The following is a 22,721-nucleotide window of genomic DNA, read 5'->3' on the forward strand; positions in this document are numbered from 1 at the left end:
GACTTCCTCTTTTTGGCAGAATATTAAGTTAGGAGGTTAAAAATGCAACTGAATGTTTAAAAATGCAACTGTTAGGTTTAGGATTCAAGTGTTTTGTTAAAAATTAATTTTTGTTGCTTAAATGTAACTGTTTTTGAAAAATTTAATTAAGACCTTTATGGCTAAAATGTCAATTATTATTAAATTTTTCGTTGAAAATTCATCTTGTTAGATTACAAATCAAACGCTTTGTTGAAAGTTTAACTACTTTCTAAAACGTTAATTTTTTGGTTAAATTTTCACAATGTTAGTTGGAAAATATTTTTTTTATATCTACAATTTGTAAAAACTTCAACTTATTGCAACAAAAATATTCTATTTTGTACAACATTCGTTCTTTCTTGTTTGAAAATGAATTCCCTTCAATAATAATGTAACTAATCCATTTTTTGTTTAAAAAAATGTTACCTTATTTAAGGTAAAAATTTAATTATTTAGTTAGAAAATATTTATACGAAAAAATATAAACTAAAAACTAATTAAATACAATTTGATAAATAATTTATCTTCTTGACTAGTCAAAAATTAATGTTTTCCGGTTCATAAATAAACCTTATGTTGAAAATTCAACAGTTACAAAATTCATTTTTCTTTGATAAATCCAACTGCTTTTTATTTAAAATTAAAATCTTTTTTTTCTGAAATGTCAAATATTAAATTTTTCGTTAAAAAATCATCTTTTAGCTTACAAATCTAATGGGAATATTTTCTTAGTTAAAACATAAACTATTACATTTTTGGTTGAAAATTAACAAGTCAGTTAAATTCTTAACCAAAAATTTGACCTTGAAACAAATAAGAATAATTTTCTATCTAAAAAGCCGATTTTTTAACCAAACATATGAATTTTCTACCAAACAATAACATTATTTTCAACAAAAAATACGAGATTTCAATGAAAATAAATGCACTTTCTACCAAACAGTTGAATATTTTACTTTTACAAAATACAGAATAAAGATTCAACCTAAAAAGGAATCGTTAAATTTTTAGATAAAAACTTTGATAACAGACATAAGTTTGAAAAAAAATGAATTTTCAAACAAATTGTTGAATTTTCAATCAAACAGATATATTTTCGACCAAAAAGATTACAGTCATCACAGTACCTATTGTCGTCAAAAAAGGTGAATAGGTGACATTTTTTTCTAAAATACGCGACAAAGGGGTGATAAACAAATGTTAAATAAAACAAACAAGTTGTAATTTGTTGTAAACCGAGAGATGCCCAGAACTTTTTTTCTTTGATTAAAACGGCCACCCTGAAAATGGAGTATTTACATTTCCACTGAGTACTAATTTTCAATTAAACAAAAATAAAGACTATTTTTTTACAAAACCATTTCATTGTTTACAACATAGTTAAATCCGTTACTAAATTGTTGATTTTTCAAATAGAAAAAAGATGAGTAGTCTGTATTTTTAAACCATAAAAGTTCATTTTTTAACCAAAAAATTAAGCAGATGAATTTCTACGGAGAAAAATTAATTTTCAACTAAAACAACAACGATAAAAACGAATTTTTTACAAAAAAGTTGAATTTTATACCAAATTTTTTAGTTTTCAATAAAATAGTTTAATCCTCAACCAAAATAGATAAATCTTCAACTAAGAAGTTGCATTTTTAACCAAAAAGAGATGAAATTTCTACTAAAAAGTGAATTTTCTACCAAGAAAAAATTTTCAGTCAAAAATGAAAAATAATGTTAAGCAAATTGTTGAATTTTAAACAAAAAAGATTAATGTTCATCAAAAAATTTTATAGTTGATATTTCCACGACAAAACTTTAATTAAAAATTTAAAAAACAGTTACATTTTACCAAACAGTATATATTTTCGACATTAGATTTTGACCAAAAAAAAGTTGATTTTCTACCAAAAAAAGACGAATTTTCAACAAAAAATATAATTTTTTAACCAAAATGTCGAATTTTTAATCAAAAATGGAGTAGATAAATTTTCAAAGAGAATGAATTTTCAATAAAAACAAAAACGAATTTTCTACAAAACAGTGTAATTTTATACCAATTTGTTGAATTTTCAAGCCAAAAAGGCTAATTCTCTGTCAAGCAATTTAATTTTAAAAACAAGAACATAAAATAACAACAAAAAAGTTAATTCACAATTAATCAGTTGACTTTTTTAACAAAATATTTGAATTTGTAGTTTTAAAAAACTTGTTTACAACAAAACGAAACTTTAATTTAATTTTTTAACAAAAAAACGGACTTTCAACTAAAATTATGAATCTTCAACGAAAAAAAATGAAATTTTAAAAAATTCGTTCAACTTTCAACCAAGGAGTGGAATTTTTATTGAATAATGTTTTTGGTTCATAATTCTACTTTTTGATTACAAATTCTACTATTTAGTTACAGATTTAACTATTTTATTGAAAATTAAAGTCTTCTGTTAAAAAGTAATCGCTTTTGAACAAAAAATTACATTGTTTGGCAGAAAATTCATTTTTGTATTGAAAATTCCTATTTTTTGGTTGAACATTCATCTCTTCTGATTGAAAATTAATTCTTTTCATTTGAAAAGTCTATTACTGTATTTTTGTTTAATAAATAATCTCTTTTACTTAAAAAAAACATACTTTTTGTGAAAATTCAACGATTTTTTTTTGAAAAAGTAATCGTTTTTGCTCGAAAATTTATACTTTTGTAGAAAATTTATCTTTTGGTAGAAAAATCTTCTTTTTTTGTTTGTTGAAAATTTACCTGTTAAAAATTGATCTTTTTTGATTGAAAGCTCATTATTTTTATTTGAAAAAAAATTATATTTTTATTTTATAATTAACCTAAATTGAACTATTTTCTTAAAAAGTAATCCTTTTTTATCAAAATTTTAACTGATTTATTAAACACTTGTATTTTTTAGATAGAAAATCAATCCTTTTGGTGCGAAAATCCTCATTTGTTAGAAAAGTCATATCTTTTAGTTTAAAATTCGTCTTCCTTGCTTCAAAATTAAACTGGCTTGTAAAATATTCATCTTATCAAATTAAAAATTTAAGATTATGTTTTAAAATGCAACTCTTCCTGGTTGAAGTTAAATCTTTTTTGTTTGAAAATTCGAACATTTGGTTCAAGATTCGTCGATTAGGAAAGTGTAATAAAAACTGTATTTGGTGTGCAAGTTGAAAGTTCTAATAGAAATGTACTTTTTCAACTGGAAAAAGATGACAAAAGATGAGAAACCCCAAAATAGGAGAAAAAGGTCACAAATTCCTAATATAGGTGATGACTGAGATTAATTTTCTATAAAAAAATACGAATTTCCGACTTATCCAATACACAGAATAAAGTTTTAACCTAACCTGGAATAATTTAATTTTGAGATAAAAAAAAATAATTAAAAAAATGTATTTTTAACAAAAGTATTTAATTTCAAAGTTAAGAAGACGAATTATATACAAAAAAGTTTGATCTTAACCAAATGTATTAATTTTCTACCAAATTGTTGAATTTTCAAGCCAAAAAGATGAATTCTTAATCAAAAGTAATAATAGCATTTTTAACCAAAATAGGACAAATTGTCAACCAAGAAGATTAAATTTCTAGTAAAAAAGATGAATTTTCAACAAAATAGAAGAAATTTCAACCAAAAAGATAAACTTTTAAATAAAAAAGATAAATTTTTAACCAAAAATGGAATAGTTTAATTGCCAATTTAAAAAATTTATTTCCAACGGCACATGAAACCAATTTTCATCAAAATAGTTGAATTTTCAAACAAAGAGATTAACCTCTGACTAAAAAAAATAAATTTTTAATAAAGCAGTTGAATTCTTTATAATAAAGCTTACTTTTTAACAAACATAGATTCATTTTGAACAAAATAATTACATTCTCAATCAAATAATATAATTTTCAACCAAACGAGATGAATTCCAAAACAAAATTTAAGGTCTTTTCCAGTTCAAGAAATCAAGTTCTTCCAGGTCTACTTTTTAACATCGAATAATGAAATAATCGTTTGTTATACATGCAAAAATTGAGACATTTTATTTTAGATTGGCCAAAAATTAAAAAAAAAACTAATCATAAATAAACAAATTCCTGCAACAAGGTAAATGAATTTTTAACTAAATAATTGAATTTCCTACCAAAAAAAAGGACAATTTCTCAACAAAACACATGAATTCTCAACTAAATAATTGAACTTTCAACTAAAAAGATCAATTTTCAATTTAACATTTGAATTTTAAACTAGAAAAGTTAAGTCTTCAACCAAACAAGAAATGGTTAAATTGTAGTTAAAAAATTAATTTTCCACCAGAAAACAAAGAAATTTGCAACCGAAGTGATGATTTTTTAACTAAAATAATCAATCTCCAACTGGAATAAATGAATTTCAAAATAAAAACTGATGAAAAAAGTAAAAGTAGTTTTATTTTAAACAAATAAAATACATTTTCAACAAACATGATAATTATTTGAATGAAATACTTTAATTTTCAACCAAAAAGATAGATTTTCAAACAAGGAGATTCATTTACTAACAAAAAATACGATTTTCAACAAAATACATGAATTTTCAACGAAATAGTCGAATTAAAAAAAATGAAATAGTTAAATATTCAGTTAAAAGAAATTAATGAAAAGTTAGATAAGATTTCCATAAAAATGGAATGGTTAAATTTTTAGTTAACAAATTTATTTTCCACAAAAAAAAACAAATAAACTTTCAACCGAAGTGATGATTTTTTAACTAAAGTAATCAATCTTCAACTGGAATAGATGAATTTTAAAATAAAAAATGATGGAATAGATGAATTTTAAAATAAAAAGTGATGGAATAGATGAATTTTAAAATAAAAAGTGATGAAAAAAGTAAAAGTAGTTTTATTTTCAACAAATAAAATACATTTTCAACAAACATGATAATTATTTGAATGGAATACTTTAGTTTTCACCCAAAAAAATAGATTTTCAAACAAGATTCATTTTCTACCAACAAATACGATTTTCAACAAAATACATGAATTTTTAACGAAATAGTTGAATTTAAAAATTTTAATTTCAAATGACAAATGAAATTGTTGAATATTCAGTTAAAAGAAATTAACAAAAAGTTACATAAGTTTTCCATAAAAAATGGAAGTTAAATTTTCAGTTGAAAAAATAAATTGTCCACGAAAAAAAACAAGAAATTTTAAACCGAATCGATGATTTTAAAAACTAAAATAATGTGTCTCCAACTGGAATAGATGAATTTTAAACTAAATAGTAAAAAAAGTAAAAGTAGTTTTATTTTCAACCAATAAAATAAAATGTCAATCAAAATGATTAATATTTAACTGGAATATTTCAATTTTCAACCGAAAAGGTGGATTTTTAATTAAGAAAATTATTTTTTTTAAAGGCGATTTTCCAACAAAATAAAACAATTTTTAATTTAAAAAAATCAAGTTTAAACCGAAAATAGAACAATTAAATGTTTACTTAAGAAAATGAATTTTCAACTAAATGATGAATCTTCAACCGAAATAGTTGAATTTTAAACAAACAAGAGGAAGTTTTAACTAAAATGATAAATATTTCACTGGAGTAATTGAATTTTCAAACAAAATGATAAATTTTCAAACAAGAAAATTAATTTTCCACCAAAAAAGACGTTTTTGGAAGAAAATACATCAATTTCCAACTAAAGAAGATAAATTTACAAACCAATAGTTGAACTTCGAACTAAACTAGATGTAAATTTGATATTTGAGTGTTTCCACTTTATTTTTATTTCTATTTTTATGGTGCTCATTTCACAAGCATTTTGCTTCCCGTTAGTAAATGCATTTTCTTCCTCATAGAGGAAGAATTTGTGATTTTTTAAATAATAGACAAAATAAAGTTTTCATTTTACTCAATTTAAGTATAAAAATGTACAAATAATAGAATATTACAAAATTTAACAAGATTTCCATTATTTCGGATAGTTTACAAAATATTTTTAAAATGTCCAATATTTCATAAATATTTTATAGAATTCAAAAGATTTCACATAAAATTCAAGGATGTCACAAAGCTTTCAATATTTTTCAGATTTTACAGAAGATTTCAAAGATTTAAACTAGCTGTGAATTCGATCTCGAGTGTTTCCATTTTATTTGTATTTATATTTATACGGTCCTTATTACACGAACACTTTGCTTCCTCATAGAGGAATAATTTGTGATTTTTTTTTAAATAATAGACAAACTAAAGTTTTCATTTTAATCAATTTAAGAATAAAAATTTACACAAAATAGAAAATTAAAGAATACAAAAAAATTTAAGCCTTAGGGGACACATTATGAATAAAGAATAGAAATTTACAAAAAATATAAAATTACAAAAGAATACAAAAAATATTTTAAATGCAATGACTAATACTAAAAATTTTAAAAATTAATAATATTGCAATCCCTATCAGTCTCTATCAGAATTATTTTATTTGAAAATTTATAATCAAAACGCCTTTTATACTCAAACATCAACTTTAAATTATGAGAATGAAAAAATGTTACTATAAAAATTTATTTTTAATAAGTGCTAAAAATATTCAGAATTTTTTTTTTAAATCCTTCGGTCAGTTTCAAGATATTAGTGGTGATAATAAGTCCTTAAAATTTCAGCAATTTATCTGCAACCATTTTCAAGGAAGGTTTGCTTAAGTGAATTAAAATTTTTTCAAAAATGTCACAATTACAAAGCTTTCTCTATGAGGAAGCAAAAAGATCATTTAAATTGTCAGTTAAAAAAAATTTAATTCAAAGAAAAATCTTTAAAATCTATGAAATATTTGTGAAAATTTTTTGTTAATATTTTGAAATCTTTATAAAATATTTTTAATATTTTTGAAATCTTCCTTTAATTTTTCTTCGTGAAATCTTTCCTGATTGAAGTCTTTTAAATCTTAAAATCTTTACAAATTTGTTGAAACCCTTTGAAATCTATTGAAATCCTTATGAACTCTTTGAAATATTTGTGAAATTTTCTGTAATCACTTGAAATCACTCAAATATTTACAATCTTTTAAAATTTTCTCACAAATTTTGTAATCGTTTAAAATCTTTGAAATTCTTATTTTTATGAAATGCTCAACATTTTTGGGAAATTTCGGTGAGAACTTTTTAATCTAGTGTAAATCTAGAGTCTTAAATAAAATCTTTTGTATTAATTGAAATCATTATATTATTTGAAATCGTTTGAAATCTTCTAAAATGTTTTAAAACCTGTTGAAATCGTTTCAAATCATTGAAACTCTTAGAAGTCTTCGAAATTTGGTGTACTGTACGCTTATTAAAATCTTCTAAATTTTTGTAATGTTAAAAATATTTTGAAATGTTTCAAATATTTCAAAATCTTTTGAAATCTTCTGTGACCTTTTGAAATCTGATGTGAACTCAAAAACCGAGTGGTCAACTCATCGAAAAATCCGTTCAATAGCTATAACTGACGAATGATTAATTTCTTTATACTTATTTGTAATTTTGTATTCTATTTTTTGAGAATATATCAATTTTGATCATATCTCTGTACACCTTAAATAAAAGATTGCGTATTCATTAAGCACTCTTAGAGTTTTAAGCCATAAATACGAATTTTCTACGAAGCAGTTGAATTTGATCTAATAAAAACGTTGAAATTTCAACCAAAAATGATAACTTGTAAACAAAATATTTAAATTCTCAATCAAATTATACGATTTTTATTTTACAACCAAAAATTTTAATTTCCAAAAATTTTCCTTGAATTCCAGCTGTAAAAAATTCAGATAATACAATTTAAACGGAATTTAAAAATCCAATTTCAAGCAGCTGAAAATCGAAGAAAAGTGAACATTGAATTTTCGACATTTATTTTGTATATTTAAAAAATTTTGTTTTCGCTTGTTAATTAATAATGAAAGCTAGGAGCCTTTTTTTAGCCCTTAACACTTAATTTGTACAATTACAATTTGGTGAATTTAATATTTAACATTTTTAATTTTTTATTTTTACATGATGTTTATTTTGAAACCCTTAAAATTCAGAAGAATTTAATTTTGGCCATTTTTGATTATCGTTTAGTTTTGAGTTTTGAATAGTTCAAGCGAAGAAATATTCAGCGACTAATTGAAAAATTATAATATTTTTCGAATTTTTGATATTTAAATTATGTTAAGGAAGAAATTAAAAAATATTATTAAAAATTATGATGACAAATTATTGTAAATTTAGTCTGAAATTGTTTGTAGGATGCCAAACAACTTTAATAAACAATAAAATGCCATCTACAAATAACTTTTAGTTAAGAGGTAAAAATTAGTTAAAATCGGTTTCACTTTTCTCTTTATAATATTGTACAAAAATATTATTCAAACCGGTTCAGGGTGGCCGTTTTAATCGAAGAAAAAAATTCCCGGTCATTTCCCGGTTCGCAAACATTTTTCACGGCCAATGAAATTTTAAAAATCAAAAATTGTGTATTCAAATATACAATGAACATACAAATTTTCAAAATTATAATATTTTAAGTAATTTTAAGCTAGGCACATTAAAAATTGAAAAATAATTTTTTTAACGTAACAGTTCTTAAATTAGAACTTAATTCTTTTTTATTTTAAATAGTCTAGGCATCCTTCAAAAGCTTTGAAATTTTATTTCAAAATCTTGAGAAATCTGGAAGTGGTTTTAAATTTTTCCAAATTCAAAATAATTTTTGATTTTTTTCGAAATTTTTAAATATATTTCAAAATGAATTGAATTTTTTCTATAACTTTTAGCAAATCCTACAAATTAAAAAAAAATAAATTTGAATTTATAAATAACAATAGAATACTTATTATTTGTAAAAATATTAGAGTAATATTAAGAAGTTTTAAAAAGATTCGAATTAAAGTTAGAACTTGAAATAATTTAAAATACTTACAGCCGAATTTAAAATAAAATTTAGATTTTTGCAGATTTCAAACAAAAAATTTATAATTTGTTTAAGAATTGTGAAAGACTACTAAAGAATAAAAATTTTCTTAAGATTCTTAGGAAAATTGAAAATGATTTTTCACTTTGAAAAATCATTGTAACAGAAAGTTTAAGAATTTTTTAAGAGATTCAAATAATGATCAAAGAAGAACATGGAAGATTTTAAGGATTTTATTTAATTAGTTGGATTTTCAAAATTTATAGGAAAATTTCGATTAATTTTAAAATATATTTAGAAGTTCTGAAAAAATCTTAACATACTTCGTTTGAATTACTTGAAATAATTTCAAGTTTTTAATTTATTTTGAATCTTTTCAAAACTTCTACATATTTCTTAAAATTACTCAAATTTTTTCTACAAAAAATAAGTGTTTAATTGTTATTTATTCGTCAAAATTGAACAATTTCACTTATAAATTAAGCACTTTTTAAATAGAACAATTAAAATTGTAACGTTAGAAGATTAAAAGTTCTTCGAAAATCTAAAGATTCAAAGCTTTCTATATAAAACAATTCAGTTTCAAATTGTTTTCTTTTAAATATTTGGTTTCAATTTACTCGTCTGAAATAAACAGTGAAAAATTTCTAAATATTAAATATTAATTTTTTTTCTATATTAAGAAATTTCAAATTAAATGCGATAAAAATTAAATAATTTAGACTCACAATATTTTTAATTTAATAAAAACCTTTAATTATGACTATATGATTATGGATTTATTTTTAAGTTGAAAATAGTAAAACGCATGTTTAAATTTTTTAATGGCTGAAAAAATTAAAATAAATAATTTATTAATAAATTTAATATAAAAAATAATATAAAGGAATACCTGAAACTCTAAATTAAAAATATATTATTGATAAATCATGAAAATTTTCATTTAAAAATAAAATTATCTGAATAAATGATATATTAATTTCAATTCTTATCAAGACTTTCGAATTGAAACAGTTACAATCTGGAAATTCTAAAATTTTGAACTGATCTATAATTGTTTGGTTAAATCAATTATTGTTCAGATTTCTATACTTAGAGTACAGATCCATTTTAAAAATAATTTATTTATTTATGTTTACAGTTGATAAAATAAAACTGTTTTTTATTTAAAATTTTCAACTTCAAATGCTTTTAATTTTTAATTGTTTAAATCCTCAAAACTGCTCTTTAATTATTTTAAAAACTGTTAAAGTCGAACTTGGCAGATTTTTCTTCTGAAAATTCGTAAAATTCCCGGTTTCCCGGTCCAGCGGCCACCCTGCTATTATTTGATTAAAAAAATAAAGCTAAGGTAATAATAAACAAAAGATCAATTATATCTTGATAACTAAACAAACTTTGCAATCAATAAAATTTTTCAATTTGAATAAAATTACTGTTCTAAACGCGAATAAGAAAAATAATTCAAATTCCAAGGTTCCCGTGAAAAATTCAAGAACAATTCCAGGTTTTCAAGATCGCTGAATATCCTGTCACAATAAAATAATTCGGAAAAAAAACTTACCCTGGTTTGAGAAAATTGCAAGAGAATTAACTCGTCTCGTTGCTAGTTCCGGCCGCTTCAATTAACTTCTGTCTTTCCCTGAACATGGAGACTTTCATGTTCTCCAGTTGATGATAGCGGAGAAGTTTCAAAACTGCAAAGACCGAGAGTCCAACCCAGATTGAGAGACTGCTCCAAGCTCCAAATTGTGCTGCTCCCAATTCTATATGAAACCCGGAAGTATCAATGCCGTCGGCTCTGTCAATATCGTTTCCAGCTGCCAGTTCACAGGAGGGAAATCTCTTCGTCATGCACTGGCACCAGGTCATAAACCCGAGGGTAATTAAAACTGCTGCGATGAGAGCAATCGCTGTGAGAAAAATTGACGAGACGACGTCAACAAAAGCTGAGAGGAAGGAACTGTCCTCCCCCCTTTTCATATACATCGAGAGCCGATAAATTTGAATTGCTGAGGCCAGGAAGAGTACGAGGCCGACGAAGACGGTGTAGTTGCAATAAATTTGCGAAGCCCATTGGGCAACGAATTGGCCATCGGATTCTTGCCATACTCCGGTTGAAAATAATAAGCAGTGACCTCTGAAAAAGTTTTGCAAATTATTGCATTTCAGTTGCAAATTAATCCCTGTTTATCTGAGAATTGGGGACTTCCTTCAATGAATTTACGTAAAAGGGGGCGAGGGGTACTGAAGCAGGGCGTTTCCTCAAATCTGGGGAAAAAATTCCCTGACAATTCCAGGTTTTTTAGCGGATATCTCGAATTTTTCAAGGTATAATTTTTCATAGTGCTGTATGGAATTCAATTTAAACGGCTTCAAGTTTCTAATTTTTCAAGTAAATGAATGGAATTATTAAAAATATAAATGATATTTTAACCAAATTGTTGCACTTTTAACCCAAACGATTAATTTTCCATAAAAAAAACGATATTTTTAACAAAATATATGAAATCTCAAACAGTTAAATATTTCGCTAAAAAAGATCAATTTTCAACCAAATAGTTGAATTTTGAACTGAAAAATATCAGTTTTCAAAAAAAATTGAACAATTAAATCTGGCACAGATTAATTTTAAAACAAAAATATAAATTTTTGACGAAAGAGTTTAACTTAAAAATAATAATAATAATTTGTAGCTGAAATGATAAATATTTAATTGGAATACTTAAATTTTCAATTAAAAAAATCATCTTCGAACAGTAAGATTAATTTTCTACAAAAAAAAAAAGATTTTTTCAACAAAAAACACAATTTTTCAACAAAAGATGTAGTTAAATTTGAACTAAAAAGATAAATTTTTACTTAAATAGTTTAATATTTAGCAAAGAAGATCAATTTTCAACCAACTAGTTGAATATTGAACTGAAAAATAACAGTTTTCAACAAAAAGTGGAATAATTAAATCTAGAACAGATTAATTTTAAAACAAAAAGATGGATTTTTGACAAAAGAGTTAACCTTTCAACAACAAAAAATAAGTTTTAGGTGAAACCATGAATATTTATTTGAAATACTTAAATTTTTAACAAACAAAAAAAATATTTTCGAACAGTAAGATTGATTTTCTACAAAAAAAATGGGTTTTCAACCAAATATATGAATTTTCAACTAAAAAAAGACCGATTTCCAAACAACTAGTTGAAGATTTAACTGAAAAATATCAGTTTTCAACAAAAAATGGAATAATTAAATCTGGAACAGATTAATTTTAAAACAAGAAGATGGATTTTTGACAAAAAAGTTTAACTTTCAACAACAACAAAATAATTTTTAGCTAAAACAATAAATATTCAATTGGAATACTTAAATTTTTAACAGAAAAAAGTATTTTCGAACTATGAGATTAATTTTCTAAAAAAAAAACGATTTTTCAAAGAAATACATGAATTTTCAACAAACTTGTTGAATGTGTAACTAAAAAAAAAAAACAATTTTAATCTAAATATGTAGTTAAATTTGAACTAAAAAGATACATTTTTACTTAAGCAGTTGAATATTTAGCTAAAAAAGATCAATTTTCAACCAACTAGTTCAATACTGAACTGAAAAATATCAGTTTACAATCAAAAATGGAATTGCTAAATCTAGAGCAGATAAATTTTAAAACAAAAAGATGGATTTTTGGCAAAAGATTTAAACTTTCAACAAACAAAAAAATTAATTTTTAGGTGAAACGATGAATATTTAATTGTAATACTTGAATTTTCTAAAAAAAAAATAATTTTCGAACTATAAGAACTTTCTACAAAAAAGAAAACAATTTTTTTAAATTACATGAATTTTCAATAGATTAGTTGATTTTTTAACTAAAAAAAAATTTTCAACCAAATATGTAGTTGAATTTATGAGTCTGAAGTTCCCAACGTTAACAAAAAACGAAAAAAACGAAAAATGAAATATTTGAAAAGTCAAAATGTTTTCATTGTTTATGACAGTATTATGTGCCAAAAGTCCCATCTCAAAGTTTCAGCCCTCTAGCGCATGTGGAACCCACCCCAAATCAACCCCTAAATATAATAAAATTCCTTAAAAATACAGAATTTTAAAAAGTCAAAATGTTTTTGATGATTATCGTTGCATTTAGTGCCGAAAGTGCCACCAAAAAGTTTCATCCCTCCAGTGCATGTGAAACACACCTCTAGTGCATGTGGAACACACATGGAGAGGTTGATTTGGGGCGTGTTCCACATTCACTAGAGGGATGAAACTTTTTTGTGGCACTTTCGGCACTAAATGCAGCGATAATCATTAAAAACATTTTGGCTTTTTAAAATTCTGTATTTTTAACGAATTTTATTATATTTAGGGGTTGATTTGGGGTGGGTTCCTATGCGCTAGAGGGCTGAAACTTTAAGATGGGAATTTTGACACATAATACTGTCATAAACAATGAAAAGATTTTGACTTTTCAAATATTTTATTTTTCGTTTTTTGTAAATTTTGGAACTTCAGACTCATTTGAATTTGAACTAAAAAGACAATTTTTTATTAAACAGTTGAATATTTAGCTAAAAAAGGTCCATTTTTAAACAACTAGTTGAATATTGAACTAAAAATTATCAGTTTCCAACCAAAAATGGAATTGATCAATCTGGAACAGATTATTTTTAAACAAAAAGATGGATTTTTGACAAAATAGTTTAACTTTCAAGCAACAAAAAAACGTAATTTTAGGTGAAACAAAATACATGAATTTTCAACAAAATAGTTGAATGTTCAACTGAAAAAAGACAAATTTTCAACCAAATATATGAATTTCAACTAAAAAACCAATTTTTACCCAGGCTGATGAATTTTCAAATAAAATCATGAATCTTCAACTAGAATAGTTTAATTTTAAACAACAAAAATGAATTTTTAAATAAGGATGATTTAACTGGAATAGTTCAATTTTAAATAAAAAAGATGAAATTACAACTGAAATGATTAATCTTTATCTAGAATTGTTGAATTTTCAAACAAGAAGATTAATTTCTGTAAAAAATACGCAATTTCAACTAAAATAGATAATTTTTTAACCAAAAATTGAATAGTTAAATTTATAGTTAAAAACTTGATATTGAATTAAATTATGAAATATTTAATTGGAATAGATACATTTTCAGTTTAAAAAAATTTAACCAAAAAAACACAAACAAATTTTCAACAAAAAAGTTAAGGTTTCAACTGGAATAGTTAAATTTTCAGCAACAAAAATTAATTGTCAGTGAATGAAAAAGGGAATTCTCAACCAGAAAGATGAATTTTTAATTCAATTGATGAATCTTCACATTTTTAATAAGAGAGTTGAACTTTCAACCAAGTACTCAAATTCCAATTCCAAAGCAGACGGATTCCCAACGAAAAATGTAGTAGTAGTGCCAAGAAATAAGACTTTTTAACATGAGTTGAATTTTCAATCAAGAAAGATTTTTTCGATCAAGAGAGAGAAAAATTGCAAACAAACTGTTGATTTTTTAAGCAAAATGATGCTTGCTCAAACAAGATTAATTTTATACCATCAGTAAACGAATATTCAACAAAATAGATGAATTTTGAACAGGAAACTTGAGTTTTCAACCGAAAACTATCAATTTACAAACAAATATAGAATAGTTAAATTTTCAATTAAACAAATTAATTTCAAACCCAAAATAAAAGAATTTTCAACAAAATGGTTAAATACAGTTTTATAAAGCTACTTTTATAAATAAAGAATCATGTTTATTCAAATTTAGATTGTAATTATAAAAAATTAAGCACACTTTCGAAAAAAATCCTTCACTTAAAAAAAATCCCTGATATTTCTAGGTTTTTCCAGGCATTTGAAAATTCCTTGACAATTCCAGGGTTTTCAGGTAGAATAGACGCCCTGCGAATATTGTTGAATTTTTAAGTTAAAAGGGGATTTCGACCCAAAAAATATAAATTTGGAACTAAATAATTCAATTTTTAAGCTAGTAATAAAATTTGTAACCAAGAAAGATGAATTCTCAACTAAAAATATAATAGTGTCTTTTAAATTAGACACAGTACTTTAATTTTATACCAAAATAGTTTAATTTTGAATCCAAAAAGAGAAATAAAAAAAAGTGACTTTTTAGTCAAGAAAGGAAATCAAAAATTCAACAAATTTGTTGAATTTTCAAGCCAAAAAAAACTGTTTCCTAGATAATTTTCTTTTCTGAATTAAACATTTTTTAAAATGTCAATTTAAAAACTAAAAGACTAAAAATTCAACTATTTGATTGAAAATTAGCCTTTTTGGTAGAAACAGAAAGACGAAGCCCAAAAAAGAACCCTAAAAAGACAAATTTTTAACAACAAAAAATGACTTTTTAGTTAATAAAGAAAAAAATGTCAACTAAATTGTTGAATTCGCAAGCAAGGCACGAATTTTCTACTAAATTTTTAACAAAAAAGTTAATTTTAAATCAAATCGTTGAATTTTTTACCAAGATTGTAGAATTTTTAACCCAGAAAGACGAATTTGCAATAAAAAGGGATGACTACTTAGAGAACCCGTACAATTTTTACAATATAAATACATTTTCAAACTAGTGATCAAATTTTTAACCAAACAAAATGAATTCTCAACCAAGAATATAATAGTACTTTTAAGTTAATTTCCAACCAAATATTTGAATTCTATACCCAAACTGATAAATGTTGAATCCAAAAAGACGAACTTTCAAAAAACAATATTACTTTTTACTGAAGAATGAAAAAATGTCATAAAGACTAATTTTCTACTCAATTTTCAAACCGAAAATATAAATTTTCAATTTAAAAAAAAAAGTTTATTTTCAACCCAATTGTCCCATTTTCTACCAAAAAAGTTAAATTTTTAACTCAAACAGACGAATTTTTAACCAAAAGGATAACTTTTCACAGAAATTGTGGAGTTGTTAACCAAATAAATAGATTTTCAAACAATTAAAAAAAATTTTAACCAAAAACAATGTATAGTAAATAAAAAATATAATAGTAAACTTTTTAGATAATTTGTGACTAAATATTTGAATTTTGTACATAAAAAGTTAAATTTTGAACCCAAAAAGACGAATTACCAACAAAAGTATGACTTTTTAGTCAAGAAAGAAAAAAAAAGACAATCGAATGGTTCAATTCTCATGCCATAAAGACGAATTTTCTACTGAATTGTTATCAAAAAAGTTAATTTTCAACCCAAAAGTTGAATTTTGCACCAATATAAATCAACACGAATTTTTAACAAAAAGGATGATTTTTTACAGAATAAGTGGAATTTTCAACAAAATAAATCAATTTTGAAGAAAGTGATTAAGTTTTCAACCGAAAAAGTAGAATTTTCAAACCAAAAAGACGGATTTTCAACAAAAGAGTGACATTTGTACCCAAGAAAGATTTTTCAGCCAAGAAAAGAAAAAAAATTAACAAAAGTGTTAAATTTTCCAGCAAAAAGATTAATTTTCTACTGAATTTTCTACAAAAAAGTTAGTTTTGAATCAATCAGTTGAATATTCTACCAAAATTGTCCAATTTTGAACCAAAAATGACAAATTTTCAACAAAAAGGATGTCTTTTTAGAGAAAACGTGGAATTGAACAAAATTAAACATTTGGTTTAAATTTTTGACAAAAAAAAGAATTTCTAACCAAAAATATAATAATAGACTTTTAAGGTAATTTTCAACCAAAAAGTTGAATTTTGTACCAATATAAATCAATTTTTAACAAAAAGGATAACTTTTTACAAAATAAGTGGAATTTTCAACAACAAAAAAAACCAATTTTGAAGAAAGTGATTAAATTTTCAACAAAAAAAGATGAATTTTCAAACCAAAAAGACGGATTTTCAACAAAAGAGTGAAATTTGAATCAATCAGTTGAATAACTTACCAAAATAGTCCAATTTTGAACCCAAAATGATGAATTTTCAACAAAAAGGATGTCAAGAAAAAGTGGAATTAAACAAAATTAAAAATTTGATTTAAATTTTTGACAAGAAAAAAGAATTTCTAACCAAAAATATAATAATAGACTTTTAAGTTAATTTTCAACCGAAAAGTTGAACTTTGTACCAATATAAACCAATTTTTAACACAAAAACACGAATTTTCAACAAAAAGGATGACTTTTTTCAGAATAAGTGGAATTTTCAACAAAATAAATAAATTTTGAAGAAAGTGATTAAATTTTCAACCAAAACAGATGAATTTTCAAACCAAAAAGACGGATGTTCAACAAAAGAGTGACATTTGTACCCAAGAAAGATTTTTCAGCCAAGAAAAGAAAAAAAATTAACTAAATTGTTAAATTTTCCAGCAAAAAGATTAATTTTCTACTGAATTTTCTACAAAAAAAGTTAGTTTTGAATCAATCAGTTGAATATTCTACCAAAATAGTCCAATTTTGAACCAAAAATGACGAATTTTCAACAAAAAGGATGTCTTTTTAGAGAAAACGTGGAATTGAACAAAATTAAATATTTGGTTTAAATTTTTGACAAAAAAAAAAGAATTTGTAACCAAAAATATAATAATAGACTTTTAAGTTAATTTGCAACCAAAAAGTTAAATTTTGTACTAATATAAATAAATTTTTAACATAAAAACACGAATTTTCAACAAAAAGGATGACTTTTTAGAAAAATAGTGGAATTTTCAACAAAATAAATCAATTTTGAAGAAAGTGATTAAGTTTTCAACCGAAAAAGTAGAATTTTCAAACCAAAAAGACGGATTTTCAACAAAAGAGTGACATTTGTACCCAAGAAAGATTTTTCAGCCAAGAAAAGAAAAAAAATTAACAAAAGTGTTAAATTTTCCAGCAAAAAGATTAATTTTCTACTGAATTTTCAACAAAAAAGTTAGTTTTGAATCAGTCAATTGAATATTCTACCAAAATAGTCCAATTTTAAACCAAAAATGACGAATTTTCAACAAAAAGGATGACCTTTTTGAGAAATCGTGGAATTTTCAAGAAAATAAATCAATTTTAAAACAATTGATCAAATTTTAAACAAAAAAGATTAATTTTCAAACCAAAAAGACGGATTTTCAACAATAGAGTGGAATTTAAGTCAATCAGTTGAATAATTTATCAAAATAGTGTAATTTTGAACCCAAAATGACGAATTTTCCACAAAAAAGATGACTTTTTAGAGAAATAGTGGAATTTTCAACAAAACAATTAATTTTAAACCGAACAGTTACATTTTCTATCAAAATAATGAAATTTAGTTTTATTAATTCAGTTCGAATTTAAGTGGAGAAGCGAGAAAAAATATTTAGTTACAGTTTAAATAAACATTGCAGTTCATTTTTAATACTTTTAACATATTAGGTTAGAAAACTAGAAATTTTGTTTAAAAAAAAAACTTAATTTTCCACTGTACAATTTCCGATTTCCGACTATACATTTTTAAATACAGACTACAAGTGTGTCGAACTACGCAACATTTAGTAAAATTTTAGTTCCTGAATTGCGATGTTACTATAAAAAAAAGCATCGAAGGGAAAAGTTCATCAAAAAAACAATAATCGTAGGCAATATTTTGTCACTACAAATTCAAGGAGATGCTAAAACAATACAGCAACAGCAGGAAAACCAAACCTAATTAAGGTTCGTGAACAAAGACTTAAAGTTAAAAGCGGGGTAAATTTAACCTCAAAAACTTGATAAAACTCACCGAAACTCATTCTGGTGCAAACTCATGGGCACAATAATGCACAAAGACAATATAAGAGCCACAACATATCCCGCAATTTGGCTCAATAACAAAATATTCGTGAGTGCCATTCTTCTCTCCTTCAACTTTTGGGATTATGTTAACCACATAAAAACACTGAACACCTATCCGAAAAAGCTGCGCAGTTCTTGATTAATATTCAAGATATTCAATAATCACTTTCTTCCTGTCACTTTTAATATTCCACACTTGTCACTTGTCGCCATTTAAATTACAAAGCCAAATGTCACACAAGATCACAAGCGAAGGCTCAAGTGACAAGATGCGAAACACGATTGCCCACGGTAACACGATTACCCTTTGAGGACTGAGGAGTTTACCATAGGTAGCGCTAGCTGCTTTAGTCAAAGTTCCGCGAAAATTCAAATTGGATTATTGAAAAAGTTGTTTTTTTTATAAAAATTAATAATACAAGTTTACAGGTAATTCATAAAACAAAGTAAAACTGTAATTCACTCAGATTGGAAAGAAAAAACTGACCACTTTGCGGGCACATTCTCAACGCGCGGCTGTTGGATCTTGCGCTTCGCGATCGATAACGTATTTCATTCGCCTTACACGCTTTGGTATTTCTATCACATTTGTGCACATATTTTTTTTAATTAAAGTTCAAAGCATCGACAACTGTGATTTGGTGATTGTGAATTCTCTTTTGTTCAAGCTCCTTCGGTTTTAACGAATATATGCTCATTATGTGTTTCGTGCTTCGCACTCGATTTCAACCAACAAGTGAAGTTTTCGACATTATATTCTCTTTTTTTTCGTCTTCCATGACGTTTTTTCCAAAATTTATTTTTTTATTTTTAAACTTATGTTTTACAAATAAAAGAAAATCTACTCATCCTATCTAAAAATTATTATTAAAAAATTTGTCGTTCTTTTTTGGCTGCACAACTTTTGACTATTGATTTTTTATCGTACCTTATGTCATTTTTCAAAAAAAATTAATTTTTTGTTAATTTCTAATGTTATTTGTTTGTATTAAAACAGAAACCACACGCTTCATCAAAACATAATAAACAAAAAATGTATAACTCTTTTTGGGTTGAACAACTTTTGTCTAATTATTTTTTTCGTACTTTGTGTCGTTTGTCGAGGAATTAAATTTTTTATTTTGAATGTTGTTTTTTTAAATGAAACGGAAACTACACATCCTATCAAGAAATGATTGATAACAAATTTGTAGCTCTCATTTGGGTGAATAACTTTTTTCCGTGGCTTGTGTCGTTTGTCCAAAAATTGCATTTTTCCAATTTTAAAGATATTTTTTTGCGAATAAAGCAAAAACTACGTGTCCTATCAAAAAGTAATCCATAATCAATTTTCAGATCTGTTTTAGCCGTATAATTTTTAGTATTATATTTTTTGGTATCTTGAATAGCTTGACGGTAAAGTGCAATTTTTTATTTCTCAGTATTTTTTTTACGATAAAAATTGGCATTTTCGATTTTTTACAAAAAATCCAAATTTTGGTATGATAAACTTGTAGGGATTTCAAAAACCAATATTTTTGTTTTCTTGACTTTTTTCATTTCGTGCGTTGTTTGACTTAAAATTTTCATTTGCGTTTTTTTTTAGATTTTAAAAACGCTATAAGTCTGTTAATTTTATTTTTATCAAAAAAATGTGTGAGAATCAATTGTTTGAATTGTTGTGTACTACAAACAGCCGTACACAGCATTTTTAAATCTTGAAGAAAGTGGTCTCAGAAATTTAGAAAATGCTAAAAGACAGACACACATACAGAGAAACATACAGGCAGACACATTCGTAAAAACCTGTTTTTCGGGTACCAACGGTCTCAAAACGTGGACATTTGACCAAAACTGAGCGGGGATAGGCAAATTTTACACAAATCCAATATCATCTCTGATGAAAATGTTAAAATTTGATATTGTTATTATTGGTCTGTGTTTTTTTTTGCGTAGTTCTGAATTTCAGAAATTTGAATTTTCAACTAATAAAGATAAATTTTCAACCAAAAATAAAATAGTTTAATTTTCAACCAAACAGATGAATGTTCAAACAAGAAGATTAATTTTCTAATAGGATTTTTTCACAATATACATAAATTTCCAACTAAATAGTTAAAGTTTCATCTAAAAAATGTGCATTTCCCACAACAACAGAAAAAAATGAATTTTCAACAAATTCATTATATTTTAATATTGAAATGAGTTTTTAACCATTTTCAAACGAGTCGAATAATATATTGTCAAATAAGGTAAATTTTTAGCAAATTGCATGAATTTTCTACTAAAAAAGTTACATTTTTACTAAAATGGCATCGTTTAATTTTCGGTTAGGAAAATAATTTTCAATAAAAAGAGGAGTTTCAACAAAAAGTTAAATTTTACACCAAAACAAATTAATTATTAACCAAAAATATGAATTTTCAAACGAGCAGAATAATTTTCGAGCAAAAGATTAATTTTAAAATTTAAAAAAAAAACATTTTCTGACCAAAAAATTACAATTAATTCTTAATGAAAAATGTATTTGTTATTGATATTTTAAATAAAAAAAAATTTATATCAAACCCCGTTGAATTCAACCAGCAAGAAATAATTTTGATCAAATTAGTTCATTTTCAAAATAAAAAAGATTCGTTATGAACCGAAACTGAAATGTTCAATTTTTCAGTTAAAATAATTAATTTTTCGAAAATAAATATATAAATCGGCAACGAAATAGTAAAATTTTCAACCACAGAAAATAAAACTTAAAAAATAAAATAAGATTTTTACGAAGTATGTCATCTTTCAACCAACTAGTTGAGTTATTAACAAGAAAAAAATTGAATATTTAATTAAAAACTCCTCTATAGGGTCATCCACTAAAAAGGCTTTTTTCGAATTTTTATTCAAAAAAGAAAAATGTATGCCTTTTCAAACTTGTATTTCTCTCGCGTCATGCCGCTTGGTCGTTGGTCAACGAAATATTTTTGCTAAGGGTGGCCCAAAACGTCATTTTGAAAATTTGCTAATTTTTACTTGAACAGTTTTCCATTTTCCCCATTTATTTATTTACTATAAAAAAATGACTAATCTACCATAAACGATGACTTTTTAACATAATGCTTGAATTTTTAACAAAAAAGTATAATAGTTAATATTTGAAAAAAAATTATGAAATTTTTTTAAATTGATTTTTAAAACCAAAAAGACGAATTTTTAGCAAATAAAGATTTTTCAGTCATGAAAAAAGAGTTCATCTATACTGTTGAATCTTCAAGCCAAAAGACGAATTTTCTATACAAAAATTGAATTTTCGAACTAAAAATATGGATTTTTAGCAATAAAAATTAATTTTTAACCCACACGGTAAAATTTTCAATTAAAAAACAAATAAATTTTGAACAAACCACTTAATCTTTCAACCAATGAAATTAATTTTCAAATAATAATTTGAATCTTTAACAAAAAAATATTTCTTAACAAAGTGGTTCAACCAAAATTTTTGAACAAAATATTTAAATGCTTAAGCAAGTATGCTATTAAAATGGATTAACTTTTAAATTGAGGAGACAAATTATGAAAAAGAAATAGTTAAATTTTCATCAAAAAAAGATTTTAGTTGACTTTCCATCACCAAAATATGAATTTTAAACAAAAAGTAATTTTTTTACGGTGATACTTAAATTTGCAGTCCAAAAAACGAATTTTCAAACCAAAAATATGAATTTTCAACCAAAGTGTATGATTTTTTAACAAAATTGTTGAATTTTCAACCAAATAGTTGCATTTCTATTTAAGAAAGATGCAATTTATACTAAAATTTCTACTACTCTCCGAAACGTTTAATTTTGACAGGAACCACGAAATTTACATATAAAAAGTTAACAATCAGGAACAAGCAACTGCAAAAAAATAAATATAGATAAAATACAAATAAATTACTGAGAAGAATATTAAATGATCATTTAATAATTGTGGGTCCGGATGCAATAAGGGCACATAAAATTTTTTCGTGCGAAAACGAAGTCCCCTGGAGGCTTTAGAAAAAATTTTCGAATTTTAATTTT

At 24.5% G+C, this 22,721-nt stretch overlaps 1 protein-coding gene across 1 annotated transcript; it reads right to left on the reverse strand.

Moving 5' to 3' along the window:
* Positions 1-10,496: 10,496 nt before the first annotated feature.
* Positions 10,497-18,967, reverse strand: LOC117172642 (transmembrane protein 179). The gene is made up of 2 exons (XM_033360752.1): positions 18,638-18,967; positions 10,497-11,066 (listed from the first exon to the last, which is right to left on the reverse strand). Exons 1-2 carry the CDS (start codon positions 18,745-18,747, stop codon positions 10,517-10,519), a joined length of 660 nt encoding a protein of 219 aa, XP_033216643.1. The 5' UTR covers positions 18,748-18,967; the 3' UTR covers positions 10,497-10,516.
* Between the last annotated feature and the right edge of the window lie 3,754 nt (positions 18,968-22,721).

Source organism: Belonocnema kinseyi, chromosome 5, assembly GCF_010883055.1.
Source record: "Belonocnema kinseyi isolate 2016_QV_RU_SX_M_011 chromosome 5, B_treatae_v1, whole genome shotgun sequence".
Lineage (NCBI taxonomy): Eukaryota > Metazoa > Arthropoda > Insecta > Hymenoptera > Cynipidae > Belonocnema > Belonocnema kinseyi.

Coding starts and splice junctions, on each gene's coding strand:
- LOC117172642 (XM_033360752.1), bottom strand. CDS start 18,747: ATGGCACTCACGAATATTTTGTTATTGAGCCAAATTGCGGGATATGTT. Junction 11,067..18,637: donor TTGCACCAGAATGAGTTTCG/GTGAGTTTTATC, acceptor AAACTTTTTCAG/AGGTCACTGCTTATTATTTT.